Genomic DNA, 22,005 nt, shown 5'->3' with positions numbered 1-22,005 from the left:
TCTCAGTGCTGGAAACATATAGTAAAGCGCCTGGTAAATGTTCACGATTGACTTTATCATCATTGTCTGAGTTACCCCAGCTAGGGCTTGGCCAAGTCAGGATTTGAACCCATGCCCCTGTGTACAGAATGAGCAAGAGTCAGCTTGGAGGGAAGCTTCAGATCTGAGCACCACTGGCTTCTGTGCAGCAGAGAGCTCCCAACCAAGACGGCTCTGGTGACCTCATTCTTTCTTCTTGGTCTTCCAGCTTGGTTCTCAGAACCATCCTGTCTTATTCAGAATGAGGCATGTCATTTCCCTGGCCTCTGCTGGCACATGGCCACTCTCCTGAATTAAGCATCAAGTTGTGAACTGTGCTGCCTTTGTTGAGCCCTTTCTAATGATCTATCCATTGCCCTGATCCCGATAAGGAGTGAGCTGGGGCGGGGGGGGGCAACTTTTGTTGCACATCGTATAGAACCTTGGGTCGCAAAGACCTTAGAGATCATCTGGTCTACCCTCACCACCACCCCCATATCTGTTACGGATGAGGAGACTGAGACCCAAGGAGATTGAAGGTCAAAGGTAAGTTGTCATGGGAACTCAGCTGGTGCTTCTGCTGCGGAGGCTCACCGTTTTCCCAAAGAGAGGCTTAATAGATGTTGAATTAGTGATAATAGTGCCCCATATGGAGAACTTGCTGTGCGCCCGGAACTGGGTATTCCATTCAGGGATGTTTGCCATCCTTGTCTTGCTTATAACTCTCACAACGACATAACGAAATTGAAATACTTTGATTTGATGGTTGGGGAAACTGATGTTCAGAAAGGTTATGTGACTTGCCCAAGGTCATACAGCTAAGGGCAGTGGTGGGATTTGAACCTGTCTGACTCCGAAGCTCATGGTATTAATGATTCTGAGCCCTTTCCCTCTGTTCCATGTGCGGGAGAGAAGAGAGGGGTCCTGTAGGGCTGAGGCTGATCCCTGGAAAGTCGATGGATCGATATGTGCCCATATCCAACACACACGCTCAAGTGCACCTTCCAGTCCCGGTCACGTGGAGATCTAACTGGAAGTTTAGCAAGGCCTCCCGGAATTCCATTTTCCCTATGAGCACCAGAAATAGGACTACGTGTTCAACCAAGACCGTTATCACTTCACTTGCTCTGATGCCTTGAAAACTTACCCCAGGAGGAAATGTGGTGCAGCCTGGGAATGCACTAACTTCTCTGGGGCAGGCGGGACCTGCTGATCTAAAGTTACAGACTCTGCCCCGTGGCAAGTGCATGATTCTGGAGGGGATCGGGAGCCAGAAGAAGGTCCAGTTTAGAGAATAGCAGGACAGTCACCATCAGCGCAAAATAGAAGCAGGGAGAGAGACTGATCACTACGGTCCTCAGAGGGCACGTGGTTCTTCTGTCTTGGATACGACCTTTAGAGACAGGCACATGGAGCATTCATATTCTGTGCCCATTTAGTGCCTGGGGACACCGAGGTAAGCAGAGATGGTGTGACTGAAGTTTCTTCTCAATTCATGGTTTATTCCATTGAAGCTTGCCATTCTCTTGAACCCCTCAGAGCGATCACAGCCCCTTTTAAATTGGCATTGACATGATGGTCTTGGCTCCGTCTGGAACATGTAATATAGTCACTCTCAATGGCTCTGTGTCTGGGGGGCCGAATTCGAAGTGAAGCATGAGTGAGGGAGAGAACAGAGGTTTTTGTACTTCAGTTTTGTGCTTAGGGCACAAGATCCCATAGCTGAGGCCAATATGGACACATCAATCAGTCTACTAGTATGTTCTGACTCATGGACATTTTTAAAAATTCAGGTCGCGTGTTCCTTCATTCCATCAATAACTGTCCATTAAGTCCCTCCTTGTGCCAGGCCCTGAGTTAGAAGCTGCGGACCTCAAAACCAATCGGTGTCTGCATAAAATCCCTCCTAGACGGGGGAATCCTAATCTAATCAGCGAAACACATAGCTCGTGGAGGTATAATGTTATTAAGCAAATAGAGATTAGATATTTAAATCGAATTAAGGATTTATGAATGAAATGTTACCATGTCTGGGAGTTCCTTCACTGTGATACAGAAGTGGGTGGCAATATAAACGAAACAAGATTGGCCATGAGTTAGTAATTACTGCAGCTAGATAATGGGAACATGGAGATTCATTATACTGTTTCACTTTTGTAGGAGTTTAAAATTTTTCATCATGAAAGAGAAGACAAAGATGCACTGAGGGAGCACAGAGCTTCCTCCTTCAGGCAGGTTACATATGGACATATATCCCTGGTCACTTCCATCCAGCCTTTCCCTCCTGGCCAACAGACTGGATGAACTCGTAGGGTAAATCTCAGCTCCTTACGAGGACCTGCAAAGCTTTGCATCATCCAACCCCTGCCTACATGGGGTGCTTTCCCTTCCCTTCACTCCCCCAGCCCCTCACCCACTCAACTTGGGATTTCCCATCCCCGCTCAAATGCCACCTCCTCAGGGAAGCCCTCTGTGATTTCTTTCCCCTGTCTGCTCTCTTAGACCCATTGTTTTCTTTCTTCCACCCAGTTTGTATGATGTATTTTTGTGTGGCTTTTGGACTCATATCTGTCTTCCCTATTAGCATAAAAATTCCATGCAGAGAAAAAGTTCATTGCATGTTCTCCAGCCTCCTCGGTGCCTAATTCCATGCTTGACACCTAGTGGCCACTCCATAAATACTTAGGAAGCGAATGAATCTCTCTTAATTCTGTCTACAAGCGCTGGACTGACTCAGTTAGAGCCCCTTGTGAAAATGCACAGAGGAGGGGAAAGTCTCTTTTCCCCATGTGGTATATAGAATCCTGGAGCGGGGATTTGGGGACTTGGGGATTTGGCTCTGTTTTTCCACCCACCACTTGCTTCCACCCTCCTCGGCCGACCCACTGGGTGCTTACTTAGACATGGGAAGGGAGAGCATAACTTAGGAGAGACTTGGGGAGTTACTACACTCCAGGAACACATACACCTTTGCTGCCTCTCTCCTGGGAGTCAGTCTTGGACGGGAACCTTCGCCTGACTTCACGGTGTAGGGTACAGTGATGTGGCCAATGACATCACCAAAGATAGTGCTGGCTAAATGGTCTTTGCCTTAATTTATGTTTCCGGGGGCTTCCCGGGAGCTGTCTCTCCAGGGGTGGAAGAGTCTTTGAGCTATAACGGTTGCAAAATCTGGATGACTTAATAGAAGCACCTTTGGGTTCACACAGCCCTGTGGTATGGCTCTGGTTCCATGGCTTCCCAGCTGCATTTGGACAGTTTATATGTCTCTGTGCTTCCATTCTCTGAACTGCAAAGTTGGAAGACTAATCCTTACCCTTGGGATTTGTGGGCATCAAAGTCATTGGTGATATATACATTTCCTGATGACACAGGAGTGCTCAAAAATGACACTGTTATAATGAGAGCATCAAAGAGCTGTGGTGGACAGGTGCAGAGTTCTATATTACTAGGGAATTATTATTACAACAATAATAAAATAATGGCAGCTACCATGTATGTTACACGCTAAGTTCTGTGCTCAATGCTTCCTAAACATTTTGCCTCATCGGAAGCTCACTACAGTCCTTAAGGGCATGTCCTGTTGCTATCTGCATTTTGGAGAGAGAGAACATAAAACTCAGAGAGGTTAAGTCACTTTCCCGAGGCCACTCAGCTAAACGAGTGAAGCCGGCATCGGCACTTAGTTCTACGTGACTCCAAAAGCCATTCTCATACCAACTGAACTACCCAGCCTCTCTCGAAGGTTTGAGTTTTCCGAGAGAAGTGGAAGGAAAAGGAACTGAGGTAACGTCCCAAAAGGAAAAGCTTGGCTATCTCTTTTTTTCTAACTTGCTTATTTATTATTATTAGTTTAGTCTTTGTCCCGCAGCCGACTGATGGTTCCAAGAAGGCAGGAACCATTCAGTTTTATCCATCATCGCTCCCGGGCTGGTACCAGCACATAGTTGGTGTTTAATAAATCCGCACTGAGTGAATGAGCAATTTGACGGGCTCAGCATTCTCCCCAGCCTGTGTTACACATCACGACATTGGTAGATGAGCATGTTTATTTGACCAAACTCTTCTACGGCCCTTCCTATCTTAAAAAGGAAGGAATCGGTGATGCTGGGCAGTTCTGTAATTGGCCACATGGAATGTTTCACTATAAACAGCAAACGTTTTCCAAGACGGTCTGAGAGCGCACTGTCTGCCTTTTCTGCTGCCACCCCATCACCCCTTTGGGTGTCCAGCGTGTCTGAATTCTCTTTACGGGCTTGAAATTCATTTCTGGCGACACTCACATTACGGGAGGGGAGGTGAGTGGGTCACATCAACACAGACGAGCCTGAACTCGGCACTTAGCTTTTCAGACGAGGTGCTTCCTTGAGGTTGGTATTACAAATAAGCGCTGACCTGTGGTGTCAAGCAATTGCACAGGGGAGCGGGAGGAAGGAAGAAGCGCGATGCCGGGAGCAGCTTTCTCCCAGGGTGTATATGAATAGTGCCAATAAGCTGTCAAATAAAATTAAGGTTCAAAACATACAGCCTTCAATTTGATTTCGCTAACATGAGGACTGCTGCTCGGAGGGAACAGATCGATTCTATTTTGACAGGTCTTGGTGCACGCTAAGCGCTGAAAGTCTCTGCTCCAAGCCGGATTAATAACAGTTCACCTTAATTTGCAACTTAAATAGAACCATGATCTGAGGTGGAAATGATGCTCCTGATTTCCTCTCCCGCGCGTCCTCCTCGTGTTGACGCTCCTGTCAATCCTCCTGCCTTTTTGCTCTTTCACGTCATCTTCTTCTCTGCACACTCTTTCCCTTAGCATCTTTTGGGTTTTTTTTTTAAGATTTTATTTATTTTTTTGACAGGGAGAGACACAGCAAGAGAGGGAACACAAGCAGGGGGAGTGGGAGAGGGAGAAGCAGGCTCCTTGCTGAGCAGGGAGTCCAATGGGGGGCTCGATCCCAGGACCCTGGGATCATGACCTGAGCTGAAGGCAGATGCTTAACAACTGAGCCACCCAGGCGCCCTCCCTTAGCATCTTTTAAAAATTTCTCCTTCTCCTTGCATCTCTCCTACACTTAGAAAGTATGGAGTCCCTACTATGTGCTGGGCATGGTGCTGTTTGCTGCTCACAGACTGTATTATTTAATTGCCACAACATCCTTGTAAAGTAGGTGGAGTGGTGCTGTTTACAGAGGAGAAAACAGACATTCACAGTGGTTCAGAGCTTGCCCAGGTTTCTGTAGCTAGTAAGTGGCAGAGGTGGGGATCCCAGCCTAGACTTCTCTGATTCTAAAAGTCCATGCTTCCCTCGAGACCTCAGTGGTCCCGAACTCTGGCAGAACATTAGGATCACCTGGGGAGCTCTACCCATCTCAGTGTGTGGGCACCACAGCCATATTAATTAGCAGGGGAGAAGCCAGGGCATGGGGTCCACCCAGTACTTTGCTTTCCCTTTATCCCTATTTTTCTTAGCATATAAAGAGAAGCATATGTTGAGGTAAGTAGCAGAAAAGCCCTCAAGATGGGTAGGGTTCTTGTCTCGGACCTCATATGGGGGAAGGACTTGCCCTTCTAGAAGTCGGCGCTGCAAGAAAACACAGGTCTGCCTTTGTCTTTCTGATGCAGGTGGGAAAGTGGGAGAACCACACCCTGAGCCTGAGGCACGCCGTGTGGCCGAGGTACAAATCCTTTTCAGACTGTGAGCCAGACGACAACCATCTGAGCATCGTCACCCTGGAGGAGGCCCCCTTTGTCATCGTGGAAGACATAGACCCGCTGACCGAGACGTGCGTGAGGAACACCGTGCCATGTCGGAAGTTCGTCAAAATCAAGTAAGTCCAGGGATGCTGTCGCTTGAATACACCCAATCCTTTAAAAATAGCACGTATCATCAACAACGGTATCCAAAATATCCTAATAAAGTGTAATATAAAATAGGCTATTCTAATACTAGATGATAATCTATAATGTTAGATTTTTTAAGACTTAAATAAATAACTGGAATTATGCCAGGTGGTTTACACTTATTTAATTCCAGCAACAGCAATAGGAGGTAAGTGGCTTTGCCCATTTTAGATATTTAAACAGTTCTGGGGAGATTCAGAACCATGCTCAGAGCCGTTCAGCTCATAAATGGACGAGCTAGGACTCAAGATGCTCATCCATCTGACTCAACCGCCATATTCTTAACCCCTGTGCTCAAACAACCCTCCCCCTCGGTCTCACCTTAAAAATATATATATATTTTATTTTTCTGACTGCTCCCTCCTCCAATCCTGCACATCTCCTCCCTTCCATCTTTTTTATATATCCCAGATACAAACTCTTCAAAAACTTTGGAAACGTCTTTCCAGCTGGGGGTCATGGTGCACGCTCCGTATGGCTGTGTGCTGTGATCAGTGTGGACCTGGCCTCCTGGTGGTCTCCTCGCTCACCGACAGCAAGCCAGTGTCACAGCTGTGCCATTTCCTCTTTTATTAACGACCGAAGGAAGAACTGACAGTTTTTGTGAGAGCTCCTGGTGAAGTTTTGTCCCTAACCTATCACCCTTGACGGGAAGCCTAAAGCTTCATGACCAAGTCCAAGGCCCTGATTCTAGTCTTTCTAGTACAAACACAAAGAAAAACATGCCCTCGTAGGGATTTTCACGAAAGGAAGAGGCCTCCCATGAAGTATTTTTGCCAGTATTTTCCAAGCACCTCCATTCATCTGGCTAATTCTGCCGCGTCCTTTAAGTCCCTCCCCAAGTTGGGTTTACCGTCCCTCCTTCCACAGAACTCTGGGTATGTCTCTGTGCCTTAGTCTGTGCAGGCTACTGTGACAAGTCACCGCAGACGGCATGGCTTAAAAAAAGGGACACTTATTTCTCACAGTTCTGAGGGCTGGGAGCCCACCGGCGGGGCGCCTGGTGTGCAGACAGCTGTCTTCTCTTGCTGTCATCCTGTGGTGGAGAGCAGACAGAAAGGAAGCAAGCTCTCCTATCTCGTTCTAAGGGCACTCATCCCACTCATGAGGGCCTTACCCTTTGACCTCATGACCTCCCACAGGACCCACCTCCTAATGCCATCATATTGGGGTTTAAGGTTTCAACACATGACTTTGAAGGAACTCAAACATTCAGTGCATACCCCTCGATCCCTCTATCACCTGCTTTTATGGCTTATAGTTTGTCTTTCCCCCTGGACTGTGAGCCGCCTAAATATTGGAAACGTGGCTTACTAGTCTTTGTATGCCCAGGGACAAGCACGAAACAGGTCCCACCAATGTTGATAATGCTTAAACACATGAGTGAATGGAAACCAGTCCTCCCGCATCCCAAATTCCAACATAAGTCATTATATGAGATGCAAATCCCAAGAGCTCAGTGCTTGGGATAAAGATCATTTTTTAAAAATATGATTGCAAAATGTATTATGAAGGCACATTTGTAGTTTGGAGAAGATTTTTCTTTTTTTTTTTTTTATCAATGAGGAGCCTCATTGGAGTTGAAATTCTGAATAGATTAGTCAATAATTAAATAAACATGAAGCACAGTTCATGTGTGAGGCACAGTGCGGGGCACGCAGGATACATCAGGGAACAGAGAAGACAAAAGATGGGGATCTTGCAATATGGAGTGTACACAGTTAAAAAAAAAATTCAGCCAATAAAAGACCAGGACAGCTCCATGTTATGATAAACCTTGTGAAGGAATATAAATAAGGTGGTGTGAGGCAAGAGTAACTTGAGGTACGTGGGGCTCCTTTAGCTCACAGAGGTGAGTTGTAAGACGATGTAGAAAAGGATGATGAACATGTGAAGAATGGGGGGAGAGCCTTCCAGGTAGAGGGAAGAGCAGGTACAAAGGCCCTGAGGGAGGAAAGAGATTGGCAAGTGTGGGAAACAGAAGGAAACCCAGGGTGGTGCTTGAGAGTGATGAGCTGGGCGGGAGACGGAAGGGGTAAATGTGAGAAAGTTGTCCAAAGAGATTTTGATTTGGGTGGGTGTTCTTTGAGCACCACTTGGGCAGATGAAGAAATCAGGGTGGATGGCACAAAGCGAAGACTCTTACCTCAGTAGAGGCTCCTCCTTTATGACAAGAGTGCCTTCCTTGTTTTGATGGGGCCAATCAAGTAGAGCCTCTGGGACTTCACAGCCAATAATAGGAGCTTTAAATCTTTAAAATCAGAAGGCTCGGAGCTGACAACAGTAGGTCAGCGAGTCCTGAGCTACATTTGTATGGAGAAAATGAACCCCTCCCCCCAATAAATTACTCTCTTTCAAAGAACTGACTTTTTTACTGGAGACTATAAACAGATTAACAGGTTCAAATTCACATTTTTGGTTCTTGTGGGAGGTGGCGGGCTTGTAGCTTCTCTTTTCCCACTTGGCAACATGACAAGTTTACTGCACACCTAGGCGACATTAAAGTCTTTGAAAGCCATAGGCAATCGCTGGGACCCATTCATTCCAATATTAACACAGATCAGATCAATTGCATTTCTTTGAGGCAGGATGATTTGTTCTAAGAAGGATTCTGTTAGGTAACATGGTTATATTTTTCTTGGTGATATTCTCCCAGGGAAAACCCTTTGTCTCTCACTTTTGGTGAATGATGGGGTCTTTAGGACACACATCGGTGTTCTAAAAACAGGAAACAGAAAATGAGCTGAGAAATCAAGCATTCCTTTTCATCTGTTAGTTGAGTGTTAAGGCGTGAAGAGAAAATCGAGGAAAAATGATCTGGCTTGATATGTTAGGAAAAATGGCCACACTGTCGATTAATCCCCCAAACTGTCAGATGGTCGGTGAGAAGAGAGGAAATGTATTTTTAAGCACTTATGTGAGAGGTGCTTTAGATACTTTATTTTATTTAATCTCCCCAACTGTCCTGCAAGGTAAACACCAGCCTTCTCAATTTGCAAGGGAACAAGCTGAGACTCATTAGTGAAGAGACTTGTCTGCATCTTCCTGGTTGTTAGGAGCAGACCCAGGACCTCGCAGCGGCTCTGTCTGACCTCCATGGCTGTGATCCTATCCACTGACCACACTGGGAAACTAGGGAGCTGAAGAACTGGACTCCTTATTGGATCTTTTTCCCCACATTGGCTTTTATGGGTCATCCTTTCTTGTGGTGATAGTGGGGTGTGGAGAAAGATTGCATTGGGCGCCATTTCTCAGATGTCTGTGTAGTCAAGTCACACCCCCCTCCACACATACACAAGGGCTGTGATTGGAACTGATGGAAGTTTCCAATTACAAGCTGGTCTGTGTTCCCATCTTCCCCATGAGAAATTCGTCTGTTGCATTTGCTGCGTGTCTTTTCATCTCATGTCCCCAGGATTTAATTCCATGTCTTACATACAGTAGGTACTCAGTGGTTGCTTGTTGGGTAAAAATGCATTAATGACCTCTGTATCTAGACATATACCTGTATCTAGACATACACCTAGTTTTAGAAGACAAGAGGAGATAATTAACTCATTAACTGGCTGAGGTTCTCAGTGAGGCCAAAGAATACCACCATGTGCCTGTGACCCTGAATCTTAAGTCTGGGGCATTCGTAACTCCTATCCAGACTCTCCCAGGAATCCTGACCAGGGGAAGGAAGGCCCTGTGATAAAAGAAGGGAGGGAGCAGAGAGCAAAGGAGAGGCAGATGGGAAGAGTTGGAGAAGAGGCATCAATGTGTGGCCCATGGTGGCCAGGAAAGAAAAAAGAGAATTGGCTCTTGCCATGTTTTACAATGGGCCACAGATAGATACTGAGAAGGAAATCGTATTTGGACATGCCATTGACTTAATGTACTTAGGACACATTTCTATCATGTTTATGGCATTTTGCAACCTGCTGCCATTACTCGAAGTCACACTGTCAGATCTACCCATGTTCCTGGGCATAGATGGACATCAGTGGTGCTTGATGTGTGTGTATATATCTAATTATATGTGTAGTATATATTCACTGCAGTTAATTTGTGGGGGGAAAAAAAACTAAAAATATGAAAAAGAGAAAAATTTATTTTCACCCTTCAAAAATAGCTACGCTTCATATTTCATTGTTTTTCCATCCAGATATTTCATAAGCCCATCTGTTTTTATATAGCTAGGACTGTTCTATATGGAACACTTTGTAACCTACTTTTTTTTTCCTGTGATATGGAAATGCAAGTATTTTCCTATTGTGATGTTGGATTTCCATAAACATCATTTTAGTGCTTAGATAATGGTCTGGTGTGTGGATGCACCAGCAATGGGATATCCAGAGCACGTATGTCATGACATGCATGACTCAGGTTGTTGAGCTCAATAAATGCCCCATCACAAGGTGGACCAGCAATGTTGCCCAGAGAGGTCTTGACCTTCCTACATGAGTTGTCTAAGTAGCAGCTATTAATTTGGAAGACCCTCTTTCTTTCCTTTTTAAAGACATTTCTGATTTTTATACGTCCTTCGACTATGACTTGGCCAGGTAAATAAAGCAAGGTGGCTGGCAAAAATCAACCTATGTCACCTTGGTAGATGATGATAGCTTTTAAGATGCCAGTACCTTCTATATTTTAATAGGGCTTTTTCTTGATCAAGGACATTGCTATTTCATAGTGTCAACTTTTTATACTTCCTGCTATGTAGGGAGGGAGGGAAAGTGTTATGAAGGAGCCCTCATCTGACAGATGACTCCATCAAGACACATTAAGTTCATGGACTCAGGCACAAGGTGGGCCCCGGGTCTTCCAGTTCTCAGCCACGTTTTCCTCAGGAAGGAAAGTGCCTTTCCTAAAGAAGGCACCCTTCTTTCTCTTTGGTTGCAAACCTCTATCTCCAGTGATAGGAAAAAGCAAAACCCTCCTTCAGCTGAGAATTTCATGTCTTCCATCTCTCTTCCATTTTCTGATAAGCTTTTATAATTTGGCTTAGATCATATGCCTGAACTCTGGTCTAAAGAGGCTTTAGGTGTCATAAACTTAAAAATAAGAGGTAGTAACTCTCATCTGTATAATGGGGAAACAGTTCCTATTAACTAAGAGAAATGCCATGGAATTTATTTCAAGAATTACCATGAAGCATGGTACACGGGTACAAATAATCACTCAATTAAAGTTAACCGTTGTCATGGTTACTGTCACAATTAAGAACACTTTGTCCTTCTGCTGACATTAACTACTGCCTGTCCTTGAAAAAGCCACTCCCTCATGTTGAGCCTCCGTTTCCCACATGGAAAACAGTGGAAGTGTCTTAGGTAACAATTGTGAACAGATCTTCCAGTGCTGATATTCTACGGTCTCGGGGATTTTTTCTACAGCAATTCAACCAATGAGGGCATGAATATTAAGAAATGCTGCAAGGGTTTCTGCATCGATATCCTGAAGAAGCTTTCTCGCACTGTGAAGTTCACCTATGACCTTTACCTGGTGACTAACGGGAAGCATGGCAAGAAAGTCAACAATGTATGGAATGGGATGATTGGCGAAGTAAGTTATCTTCCTCCCTCGGGCTCTCATCCAAGACTCCACACCTGTGGTGCTTGGGGGGATGGTGGGAAGGACAAGTAAAGGCTCTGTGCTCCTTTGCCTTGCATATAGGTGGTCTACCAACGGGCGGTCATGGCGGTCGGCTCACTCACCATCAACGAGGAGCGCTCGGAAGTGGTGGACTTCTCCGTGCCCTTTGTGGAGACGGGGATCAGTGTCATGGTTTCGAGAAGCAATGGCACGGTCTCGCCTTCTGCTTTTCTAGGTATGTGGACGTCAGGGTCACCACTGTTTTCCTAACAGGGAATTAGAGGTATTTGTCTTGTTTCCTCAAAGGATGGAACCAGGTAGGACCTTGGTGAGCTCTATGTAATGACATCAGCACATTCCAAAGCCTGTCCTGTTTGAATGATCTCAATTCCCTCCCCACCCCCCCCAACCCCCAGTTAACATCTGTCATTTATCTCTGACTCGGAACTATCTGCTGAAAACACAATCGCATATTCAGATACTGGCCTTGATTGTATAGAATGGAGATTAGCAGATATAGGTCTCAGAGCCTGGAAAACATTTAAAAAAATAAATATACCTGTCCACAGTTAATTTAAATCAGCCTCTAAGCCTTTATTCAGCAACCTCAATCCCATCCTCCATTCTTCCCTGGCATGACAGCCACTTATTTACTGGATATGAGGGTGAAATGATGATGACCACACGGTGATTCATACCAGCACTCGGATAAACAAAATACAGGTAGCCTGAAGAGCACACACTGATTGAAAATTAATGGAATCATATTTTAAATGTGACTATCCTTCAAGTGGACTGGTTTGTAAGGGAGAAAATTCCTTACTCTCCTTTTAACTATTTCATAAATTTATGTTTTGACATAAAAGCATTTTTTTTTTAGAGCAAGGTAGACTCTACTTTCTATCATCCTGTTTTCTTTAGCACTGTATGTATATGCCTGTCCAGAGAGGGAGAAACTACATGAGACAGAGCCAAGCATTATTTATTTTTTCTTTAAAGGAAAGTATCGGTAGAGTATTTGGTTATCATCAACAGTTTTTGAGAGTGGCTACCTTGAAGATCGTGGGACTCAAATTCCCTTCTCCTTGGCACCCCCGCATCCATGGGCTTGTCCCAGATTTGGGAAGGCTAAGGCAAACACTGACCCCAAAAGAAAACTGCAGAGAAAGGGGACACAGATCAAAGGCAGCCAAATTTCTTACACGTTTCCAGACACACACACAAGAACCTTTGTCTATTAGAGAGCTCGCTCTTGCAGACTAGAGCCATTTTGTGGCCACCGGCTCCCAGCCTGTAGTCTTGTGTCCCCACAATCTTCATTGGTACGTCGTGGTGGCATCCAGTGAAGCTGTCTGTGCTTTATTCTCTTGAGTGAAACGTTGACGAACAGGATTTTGGATACCGCCTCACTCACAGAGATGTATGGATTTGCTATTTCCATTTTTGGTAATCCATTTAAGCTGTTGAAATCCTTACCACTCCCTGAATTTGATGTTGCACTCCCCGCTTCCATTCTTGACAGATACACACTTCATTATGTTCCCTTTGTGTCTTTGATATGGATAATGGACCCATATCTCGATCAGGGAGCCTCACAACACCATGAAAAATGCAGCCGACTGATATAGACAATACATGCAGAATCTTAACAATGACTGGGTGGACCCTCATGTGTGAGCCACTCCTTTTCACGGTTTCCCACTCCCTAGCAGACCTTTCAACAGGGCTCTTTGGCCCTGGAGGTTAAGAAAAGGTTGGAAGAAGTGAGTTCAGGGAAAGAATGGAAAGAGATCTGTTTCTTTCTTTTCTTTTCCTTTTTTTTCTTTGAGAGAGAGAGAGAGAGAGAGAGAGAGAGAATGTGTAGGGGGAGGGGCAGAGGGAAGAGAGACTCCCAAGCAGGCTCCACATCTAGCGTGGAGCCTGATGCGGGGCTCCAGCTCACGACCATGAGATCATGACCTGAGCCGAAATCAAGAGTCGGACGCTCAACTGACTGAGCCACCCGGGTGCCCCAAGAGATCTGTTTCTTTTCACAAGTTGTTGACATATCTGCATAGTGAGCTAGAGAGAACTTTTTTCCCAGTTCAATCAGAGAGGGAAAAAATACCATCAGTTGGCTTGGCTCATAAAAAAAAATGGGTCACTGATATCGAATCTGGCCTCAACCCAATTTCCCCTAGATTTTTATCTTACCTGGATTCATAGAACATTGCCATAAAAAGTCAGGTATTTTTTGCGGAGTTAAGGCCTCCTTTCCCCCCTTACTCTTCCTACTGTATCTTTAAAAATAAAATAAAATAAAATACATTGTAGCCAGAGGAAACTATTTTCAAAGCTGTTTTGACATCAGTAGGCTTAATATTTTTTCTAGTCACTAAATTACATCCCTATTGGATTGTGCACCCCCTTATTTACGGTCATTATCTGCAGGTTTTGAAAGTCATAATGAACCATGCTAAACTACATTTTTCCATTCACTGGCTCAGTCATCTGGAAGAGCCCAAACATTCAAAATCTGATTGCATTGCTCTTCATTATTTCCTATCCTCTCTCCACAAACTCCATTAACTCCCGTTGGAAACACTTGCAGGTAATGCCTCTGAGCTTCTGTGTAAAAATGTAACCAGCAGCTCTTCAAGGACAGAGGTGGCATCTCTTGGATATTTCCATTCAGTTACTTTCAAAGACTTTCCAAGCAGATTGGATTGTTTGATCCAAAGAAATGCTGACCAGAGTCTCCTAGATTGAAGTCCCTAGATTGAAGTCACCTAATTTCTGGAACAGTTTGTGTCCTCACTAGGATGCATCAGCTGCCAAATGAAGCCCACTGCACATTTATAGACTCTGACGTGAGAATGAAGAATTCAGAAAGGATGCCCCTTCATATTTTTTATCATGTTATCCCAACCTGCAGAGAAAAGAAGTTACCAGATTAATAAACGCGCATGTTTTAAACCAGGGTGCCTTTTTCAGGACCCTGAACAGCGCACCACCACCACCCCTGGTTCTGGCTTTAACCATGGAATCAAACAACTATTCCATTTAATTCACTACATGTATAGTGTGCAACACACACCACCAAGCACTTTCAATGTCTATGCTCATTGACTCCTCATGGTGATCCTCCTCTGGTAAGATACACCATGCCATTAACTATACCCAACTTAGAGAATTATTTTACTATTTATTCCTATCTTGAATATTCATTATTTTTAATCCCCTAATTATTCATTTCATTCTCCTTTTTGGAAACACCTTATTACCAAATTGCAATGATTTTAGGGACATAGTATTGTTACCACCCAAGGTAATTTCAACAAAGATATGTTATGGTTGCAATCTCATTGATTTCTTTGAACTCATCTTGTGTTATTCAGAGTGAGTAGGCTATGTTGTTACCTGTTCCTCTTTAACATATCTGCACTGTCGAAGCTGCATTGCAAAGCATTCCTTCTGGTTTCTAAATTATCCAGTGTAGTTAAAGCTTCGGACATATCAGTTTCTGGTTATGTAGTAAGCTCATTAAATTGGAATTTATGATGACCTTTAGCTGTGTTAGGTAGTCACAGACTTTAATGATAAGGTGGCTTGCAACCAGCCTAGTTCTTTATGATTATTACTAGCTCCATCAGAAAAACAATTTAAAAATAATAAAATGTCTACTATTCAAGAGGTGTTATTGGGCTTCTTATATTTTACCCTCAGAAAATGTTTGCTTATGAGGCAAAGGATTATAAGTTTATTGGTATCCAAGGGCAGTTTCTTCCCAGTGATGCATTCAGGTGGAGATAGATTCATTTTTCAAAATTTTAGCCTCTGTTGATTTTCTAGCAAATATGTGTCATATATGGATACAGTGGCTCCATTCAGCTCCCTCAATCAGACTGAATATAAATGCTCTTAACTTTCTGGAGTGTTCTAAGATTTAGAACCTTGTGACTTGGCCTGCCCTGCTGAGATGTCCGTATGAAAATAAGCTGATGTAAACTACTTCGGTGGGCAGGGGGTGGGGAGGTAGGGGAGGGAGTAACCACCTATCCATCTACTACTTCATTGCCTCTACTCTTTAAGCGATGCTTTTTCATTGAATTACCATGTGAATGTAATATTCTCAAATGACTTTTCAAATGCATTTAAGCCCATTACCAACATCAACAAGATTTTAAACTTGTAAAGATCTCATCTATCCAGAGCAGAGGGCAGGGTGGGCAGCGTGGTAGTAGTGGGGGCAGACGATGACCTTCCAATATTGCTGTCAACCCCATGATTTTATGATCCTTTTCTAACAGGTTGTAATGTTACCTTTCCTTCTGGAATTCCCTGCCCATCATCCCTCCAGCATGTAAGGATGAAAATGAAATTAAGAATAAAACCCATGCTGATCTGCAGAAGCCTTATGATTGACTATTTGGGTCTAGTCCCTTGCTTCCTCCAGCCTTGGTCCCCTGGATGATGCAATAATCATATAGGACCAGATGGCCTCTTTATTTGCATTCTTTCTCCCATTTGTTTTTACTATCCTTGACCCGATTTGGAAAATGTCATATGCTCTTCTCTATTTTTATCCTATTATATGCAGCCTTATAAAATACCTCAAGTATTTTTAGAACGAAGGATGGTGTAGACGTATGAATCCACAATGACTAGCTTCTTTTGAATTATCAGATTCATGTCAGGGAGGGTTTCTCAGTTGAGCCTGCAAGTGGACTTCTGGGCTTCCTGTTGGTCCTGGTTGTGAGGATGTGCCAACTGACCGTGTCCCACTCCTCTGGCTTGTTCACCCACAGAACCGTTCAGCGCCTCCGTCTGGGTGATGATGTTTGTGATGCTGCTCATTGTGTCTGCCATCGCTGTTTTTGTCTTCGAGTACTTCAGTCCTGTTGGATACAACAGAAACTTAGCCAAAGGGAAAGGTGAGACCCCTCTCATCACTATGACCCAAAGTTGATGCTGTTTCATTTGCTTTCTACACAGGTTTCCCATTTAGAACGCATCACCCTATACTGTCTCGCTAGTCTGATACGAATGGAGCTGGGTCACCAGTACCATCATTCCACACAGTTGTGAGTTATTTGCCTGAGCTGAAAAAGGGATAAAGCCAAGTGAAACATTTTCATCATTTTATCTTTTTTAAATTTTTTTAAAAAATATTTTATTTATTTATTTGACAGAGAGAGACACATTGAGAGAGGGAACACAAGCAGGGGGAGTGGGAGAGGAAGAACAGGCTTCCTGCCAAGCAAGGAGCCCAAGGCCGGTCTCGATCCCAGGTGGAAACTACCGATAATTTGTCCAGAGAGCAGATTTGAAGAAGTTTTCCTGGCAATTAACTTTTAAAATCTGTGTCAAAAGAAATGTTAAGATCACAGTGAATCTCGCCTTCTGTCTACGCAAAGAAAAATGACTTTTATAGAATCTAGTTTAAGAACATCCTCCAGGTTACTGAATCACACTGGCATTCATTTGACAATAAAAATAATTATAAAGTGGTATTTTCCCCCAAAGAATTACATTTTCCTCTTGACGGCGCCTGACCTTAGTGCATTATACTTGATAAAGCTGTAATCAGTAGATGGAAAATTGCGTTGGGCAACAATCATTGGCTCTAACTTATGAAGAGGCTCCTATGCAAACCAACATTCATGTTATAGACAGAAACACATGACATCACTTTTGAGTGCATTTTCCTGCATGCATAACAGTGGATGGTTTCAAAAGGCCGCTGCTAGGACCAGATCTCTTCCCTAAAACATGACATAAGTTGGTGGAAGACAGCAGGTCTTCAGCATACAGCCATTCAAAATCAAGGCACTTGAATTTGCCACATACTCTTTTCACTTGGAAGATTCAGTATTGGAAATAGCCAGTAGGTCATGGCAATCTGTTAGGAACTTAGTTTTAGTGAAATCCTCCCACTTCCTCACCACTGAAGAGTGGTGATTATTATATATACACCATCTCCCATCAACCAAACACGGTGAAAACGCTGTGAATAATCATGTTGTGTTTAAATGGGAGAACTGTCAGCCTCCACTGAGAGGGCAATGTCACTAACCGATATGGAGCTTCCAACAGAGTGGGGCCTGAGAAGGCTTCCTGTGAGTGACCACACCTCAGCGGAGTCGGTATTCATGTTTGTGGGATCGGAGTTTGGGCTATTTGTGAATTCATGCGTTTGTCTGATGAGTATTTACCAAGTGGGTACTATGTGCCAGGCACTGTGCTAGTACAGGGGAGTCACATGATAAATCAGATAGAGATTTCCTGACCCCCAGGGAGCTGAGAATTTGGTTGCAAAGACCACACATGAACACATACATCAATAATCACAGATGGTAATAAATCTCAAGAAAAAGGGGAATAGAAGAAACCAAAGTGAAGTGATGGGGGGCAGTGGTCCTCACTTTAGATAAGATGGCCAAGCAGGGAAGAACTTTCGGAAGACATGACATTTGTGCTGAGACCTGAAGGATGAGAAGTCGTGTGAAAAAACAGAGGGAAAAGCATTTCATGCAGAGGGAACAGCAAATGCAAAGGCCTTATTGGGGAATCGATCTTGATGAAACAGAAAAGATGGGAGTGAGGGAGGTGGGCAGTGATACAAGATAAAGGGCAGAGGCAGGACGAAACATGTATGGTGTGGGAAGGTCACCGGGGCTACTCTGTCAGGACAAGGGGAGGGGCAGGCAGCAGTGGACAGAGGGGGCCCAGTGAGGAAGGTGTTCGTTTTCTGAGAGCCAGGATTACGGTGGTTTGGACTTGGCTGGAGAGAAGCAGATAAATCAGGGCTATAGCTTGGAAGATCAAAAATGATCCAAAGGCCAATTACGTGCCGTAATTCCTCCTTTGGCTGAAGCACACACCTCGAAGACTATAGTAAATTTAGTGAGGAATCCAGCACGCCAACTCCCAGCCCTTCCATCACCTTGAGGCTTCTCGTTTCCTGTTCATCTGCCTGTGGAAGCTCTCTAGAAAGAACAGCGACTTGTCTCTTGGTGCAGTATGGCTTTCTGTTACATTTCACTGCACTTTATGGGGAAGATTTTATGCACGGCTCAATAATTGTAGTCATGAATCAGGAATTCCCAAAAGTCTTGGACAGAACCCCAGCAAGGGCCTATTTCTGATTCCCAAACAGCTGTCACTCCTGGTCAACATGCATCTCTAATAAAATCAAGCAGTTCATGAAGTTAACTGGATGGACTCTTTTTTTTCCTAAGAGTTCTTGGCATCTTGGGAATAAGCCCAGAAGATTATAAAACTAGGCAAAGAGAGACAGAAGAGTTTGAGATTGAGCATACCAGAATTAATTGCCTTCCCTTTAATGTGCTGCATGAGGGATATTATAAATATTGCTGTAGTCACAGTTTGGCCTCCAACGTGTAGAAAGCTTGTCTCTCCCAGGCTCCCTGCCCAGAACTTCATACCTTCCATCAGTGATTCACTTCTGCCACTTTTTTTATTGCCCACTCTGCTGGCATTGCCAACTGAAGTCTGAGTAGATCATTTTTTCCCATCTTCATTTACTTAAATGACATAAAAATTAACCTTCTGTTAAAGGAAGACCTCTTGCCCATGAAATGAGGGCATACATTGATTTTTTTTTCCCCTTGTGCAAAACAGACGTGAAAGCCCTAACGCGTGCATTTTGCAGCATGCATACTCCTCACCCCAGTACGTTGTGCCATGGTGCCCTGCCTCTTTAGTTAAGATGGCTACGAGGCACATTTCAGAATCTTAAGAGGGACCCGTAGCTGTTGCAAGGCTACACCGAGGGAGAAAAAGTGCTGGGATATCAGAGCTCATGGTCCATGACCTGCAGCCAAATGTCTTGCATCTGTGAAGTGCTGGAAGAATTAAGCTCTATTGTTCTGCTCCTTGATGTCTCCATTTGCAGAGGGCTTTCATTTGGTTTTGTTCCTCTACTGTACACACTTTACATCTGAGTTTGAGCAGGAGCAAGTGCTAGGGAGAGTCGGATTAGAATACCACACATTAGCCGATGAGAACCGAAGACGCCCCCACACACAGTTTTGTAAGGCTCACTATGTTTATTAAAGGAGATTGGTTCCCTCAAATGGAAATCGAATCCAAATTTACAACCGGCCCTAACGTGACTTCTAATCCAAACCCACATTTTGCATGGCCATTTGCTTCTCCTTTCTTGCTTATTTTTTATTTCCCCTTCTTTTAAGAAACATGGCAAGAATCCAGCCAGATAGAAATGCAGGAAGAATGCTCGTGTTTAAAGCTAAAGGGAGCTGTGGTGGCTGGGGTTCTGGGCAATGATGGGGCGCAAGCATGAGAGACCATTCCATCTTCTGGCCAGTGGTGGGGCTGCAGGCGGCCGCCACGTAGCCCTTTGGAGAAAATGCTGACAGTGTCCTTTCTGTTATTTGCAGCACCCCATGGGCCTTCTTTTACGATTGGAAAAGCTATATGGCTACTCTGGGGCCTGGTGTTCAACAACTCTGTGCCCGTGCAGAACCCCAAAGGGACCACCAGCAAGATCATGGTGTCTGTGTGGGCCTTCTTCGCTGTCATATTCCTGGCCAGCTACACGGCCAACCTGGCTGCTTTCATGATCCAGGAGGAATTTGTGGACCAAGTGACCGGCCTCAGTGACAAAAAGGTAAGGTCATCCTGCTTTCCTCACCGCCTGAGAGGTGGATCTTAAATGATCTCTCCTCAGAAGGGCGCAATTCAGGCTCCTATTATCCAAACCCATTGACTGACTCTAGAGCACAAAGCCAGAGGGGTTTTGTTTTGTTTTTTCTCTCTGAACTTAAATTGGCATATTTCTAAGAATTTTAGAAACAGAACCTTAAGCTCAGCCCTCAGGGTCTAAAAGATTCCAGATCTCATTTGGAAGCATTGCTTCCCCAAATGGTCACTTTTCATATTTGTAGAATCACGACAGGGACGCTTCCCAAGGCTCTGTGACTCATGGGAGGGTCCAGGCTCGAGCTCTCCCTTCAAGGGAGCATGTGATGGTGAAGAAGATCTATGAGCCTCGATAAGGGAAACTTGGGAGGAAGTGGGGTGCTCTCAGCTGTAGCCACCTCCCCGTTCTCTGGCCTTGGCCGAGCCTCTCACAGATGCCATGCCTTGGATTTCTCATCCATGACATGAAAAAAGTCATCTCTAAGGCCTACCCAGAGACAAGACAGCTCCTTTTTCCCGGGTAGTCAGGCAGCCCCACCATCTGCATTCCCGATTCACCTGAAGTTTCCTCAAGGGACACCAAAGAAACAGAGAGACTTTTCATTCACATTGGCTCCTTTTACTCAGGCACATCCCCAGCCCTCCCTCGTGGGGCTGCGCCTCCCATATCAGAAAGGTGGCAGGAGTCGCACCTGCTGTCTCCATTCTCTGTTGGAATGTCACGAGGGGTGGGGGGGCGGGCTGTGAGTGGATATTCAGAAAGGCACACGGAGGAAGAAAAGAGGTAAACTGGGTGCATCCTTCCATTGAAATCTTAGCTTCAGCAAACAAACCCTGACTTGCTAAGCTCAGCAGTGTGGGGATTGCTGCGCAGCCAAGATTGTCTGTCTCGTGTATGCGGATAATCGTCTCTCTTTATAAAATCGCACCAGCAGGTCTTGCTGACATAAGTCTACGTATATTCTTTTGGCATTTATCAACAAACTGTGCTGAATAGAAAATCAACCGTGAAAGGCCCTAACTGCTTATCTGTGCCATATGCTGTGCTTGAAAGAGGTACAGAGAAGGCCTGTCATCAGGGAGCTGATGATGGGCGGGGGCTGGGTTGGCCTCTCTCTGATGGCTTCCCACTGTGACTTAAGTAAATGCCAGTCTGCTTCCCATGGCGACAGAGCCCTGGATCATCTGGCCCACCCCCATGTGTTCCCTCCCTCTTGCTCACGAGGCACCCCCCTCCACGTTCCTTCAGTATCCCAAGCGTCTTTCCACCACAGTGCTCTTGCACTGGTTACATGCTCTGCCTCAAATGTTCTTCCCCATTATCCATGGCTGGCTCCTCCTTGACTTTCAGGCCTTAGGGAAAATACCACCTCCTGGGAGAGGCCTTCCAGCCACCATGATGAACTTCGCAGCCTGAGTTTATACTCCCGTGAAACTTAAATTCTAGTAGAAAGAAACAGGCAACACGTGAGTAAACGTAAATGGGGAAGAACATTCCAGGCAGGAGCTGGTGTTATAAAGGAGGTAAGACTGATGAGATTAAAGGTGATGCTTAGGATAGAGTTAGCTGGCACTTCGGAGGTGCTCAGGACATACTTGTGTGTTGAGTGAGAAATGTGTGGTGTGGAGGACACCGTGGGCGCCCCGTCTGGCTCTCCCTGGCATCCCCTTTCCGGCTATGTGCCCATCCCACGTTTGCTGTCAGAGGCTCCTACCAGGGATCTTCACAGGGTCATTACCTTGGGGTACTGGAACAGTAAAGGCCTGGAGATTTGAGTGCCCCCAGTCCCTTTAGTTACCTGTAACCAAGAACAAACCAGTGTGAGAGCCCAAAACCCCAGCCGCCCCATT

General features: G+C 44.9%; 1 protein-coding gene across 1 annotated transcript in view; it reads left to right on the top strand.

Moving 5' to 3' along the window:
• Positions 1-22,005, top strand: part of GRIN2A (glutamate ionotropic receptor NMDA type subunit 2A) — a 167,264-nt gene that overhangs the window by 77,992 nt on the left and 67,267 nt on the right. The window contains exons 5-9 of the mRNA XM_064590311.1: positions 5,638-5,843; positions 11,292-11,460; positions 11,572-11,725; positions 16,278-16,403; positions 19,893-20,122. Coding sequence (XP_064446381.1) covers positions 5,638-5,843; positions 11,292-11,460; positions 11,572-11,725; positions 16,278-16,403; positions 19,893-20,122 — 885 coding nt within the window. The remainder of the gene's footprint in view (positions 1-5,637; positions 5,844-11,291; positions 11,461-11,571; positions 11,726-16,277; positions 16,404-19,892; positions 20,123-22,005) is intronic.

The sequence above is a fragment of the Mirounga angustirostris genome, unplaced genomic scaffold (assembly GCF_029215605.1).
Source record: "Mirounga angustirostris isolate CCGP_5_RB_7025 unplaced genomic scaffold, mMirAng1.0.hap1 SCAF_5, whole genome shotgun sequence".
Lineage (NCBI taxonomy): Eukaryota > Metazoa > Chordata > Mammalia > Carnivora > Phocidae > Mirounga > Mirounga angustirostris.
Note: the sequence above shows the minus strand (reverse complement) of the source record. Positions and strands in the feature narration are given on the sequence as shown.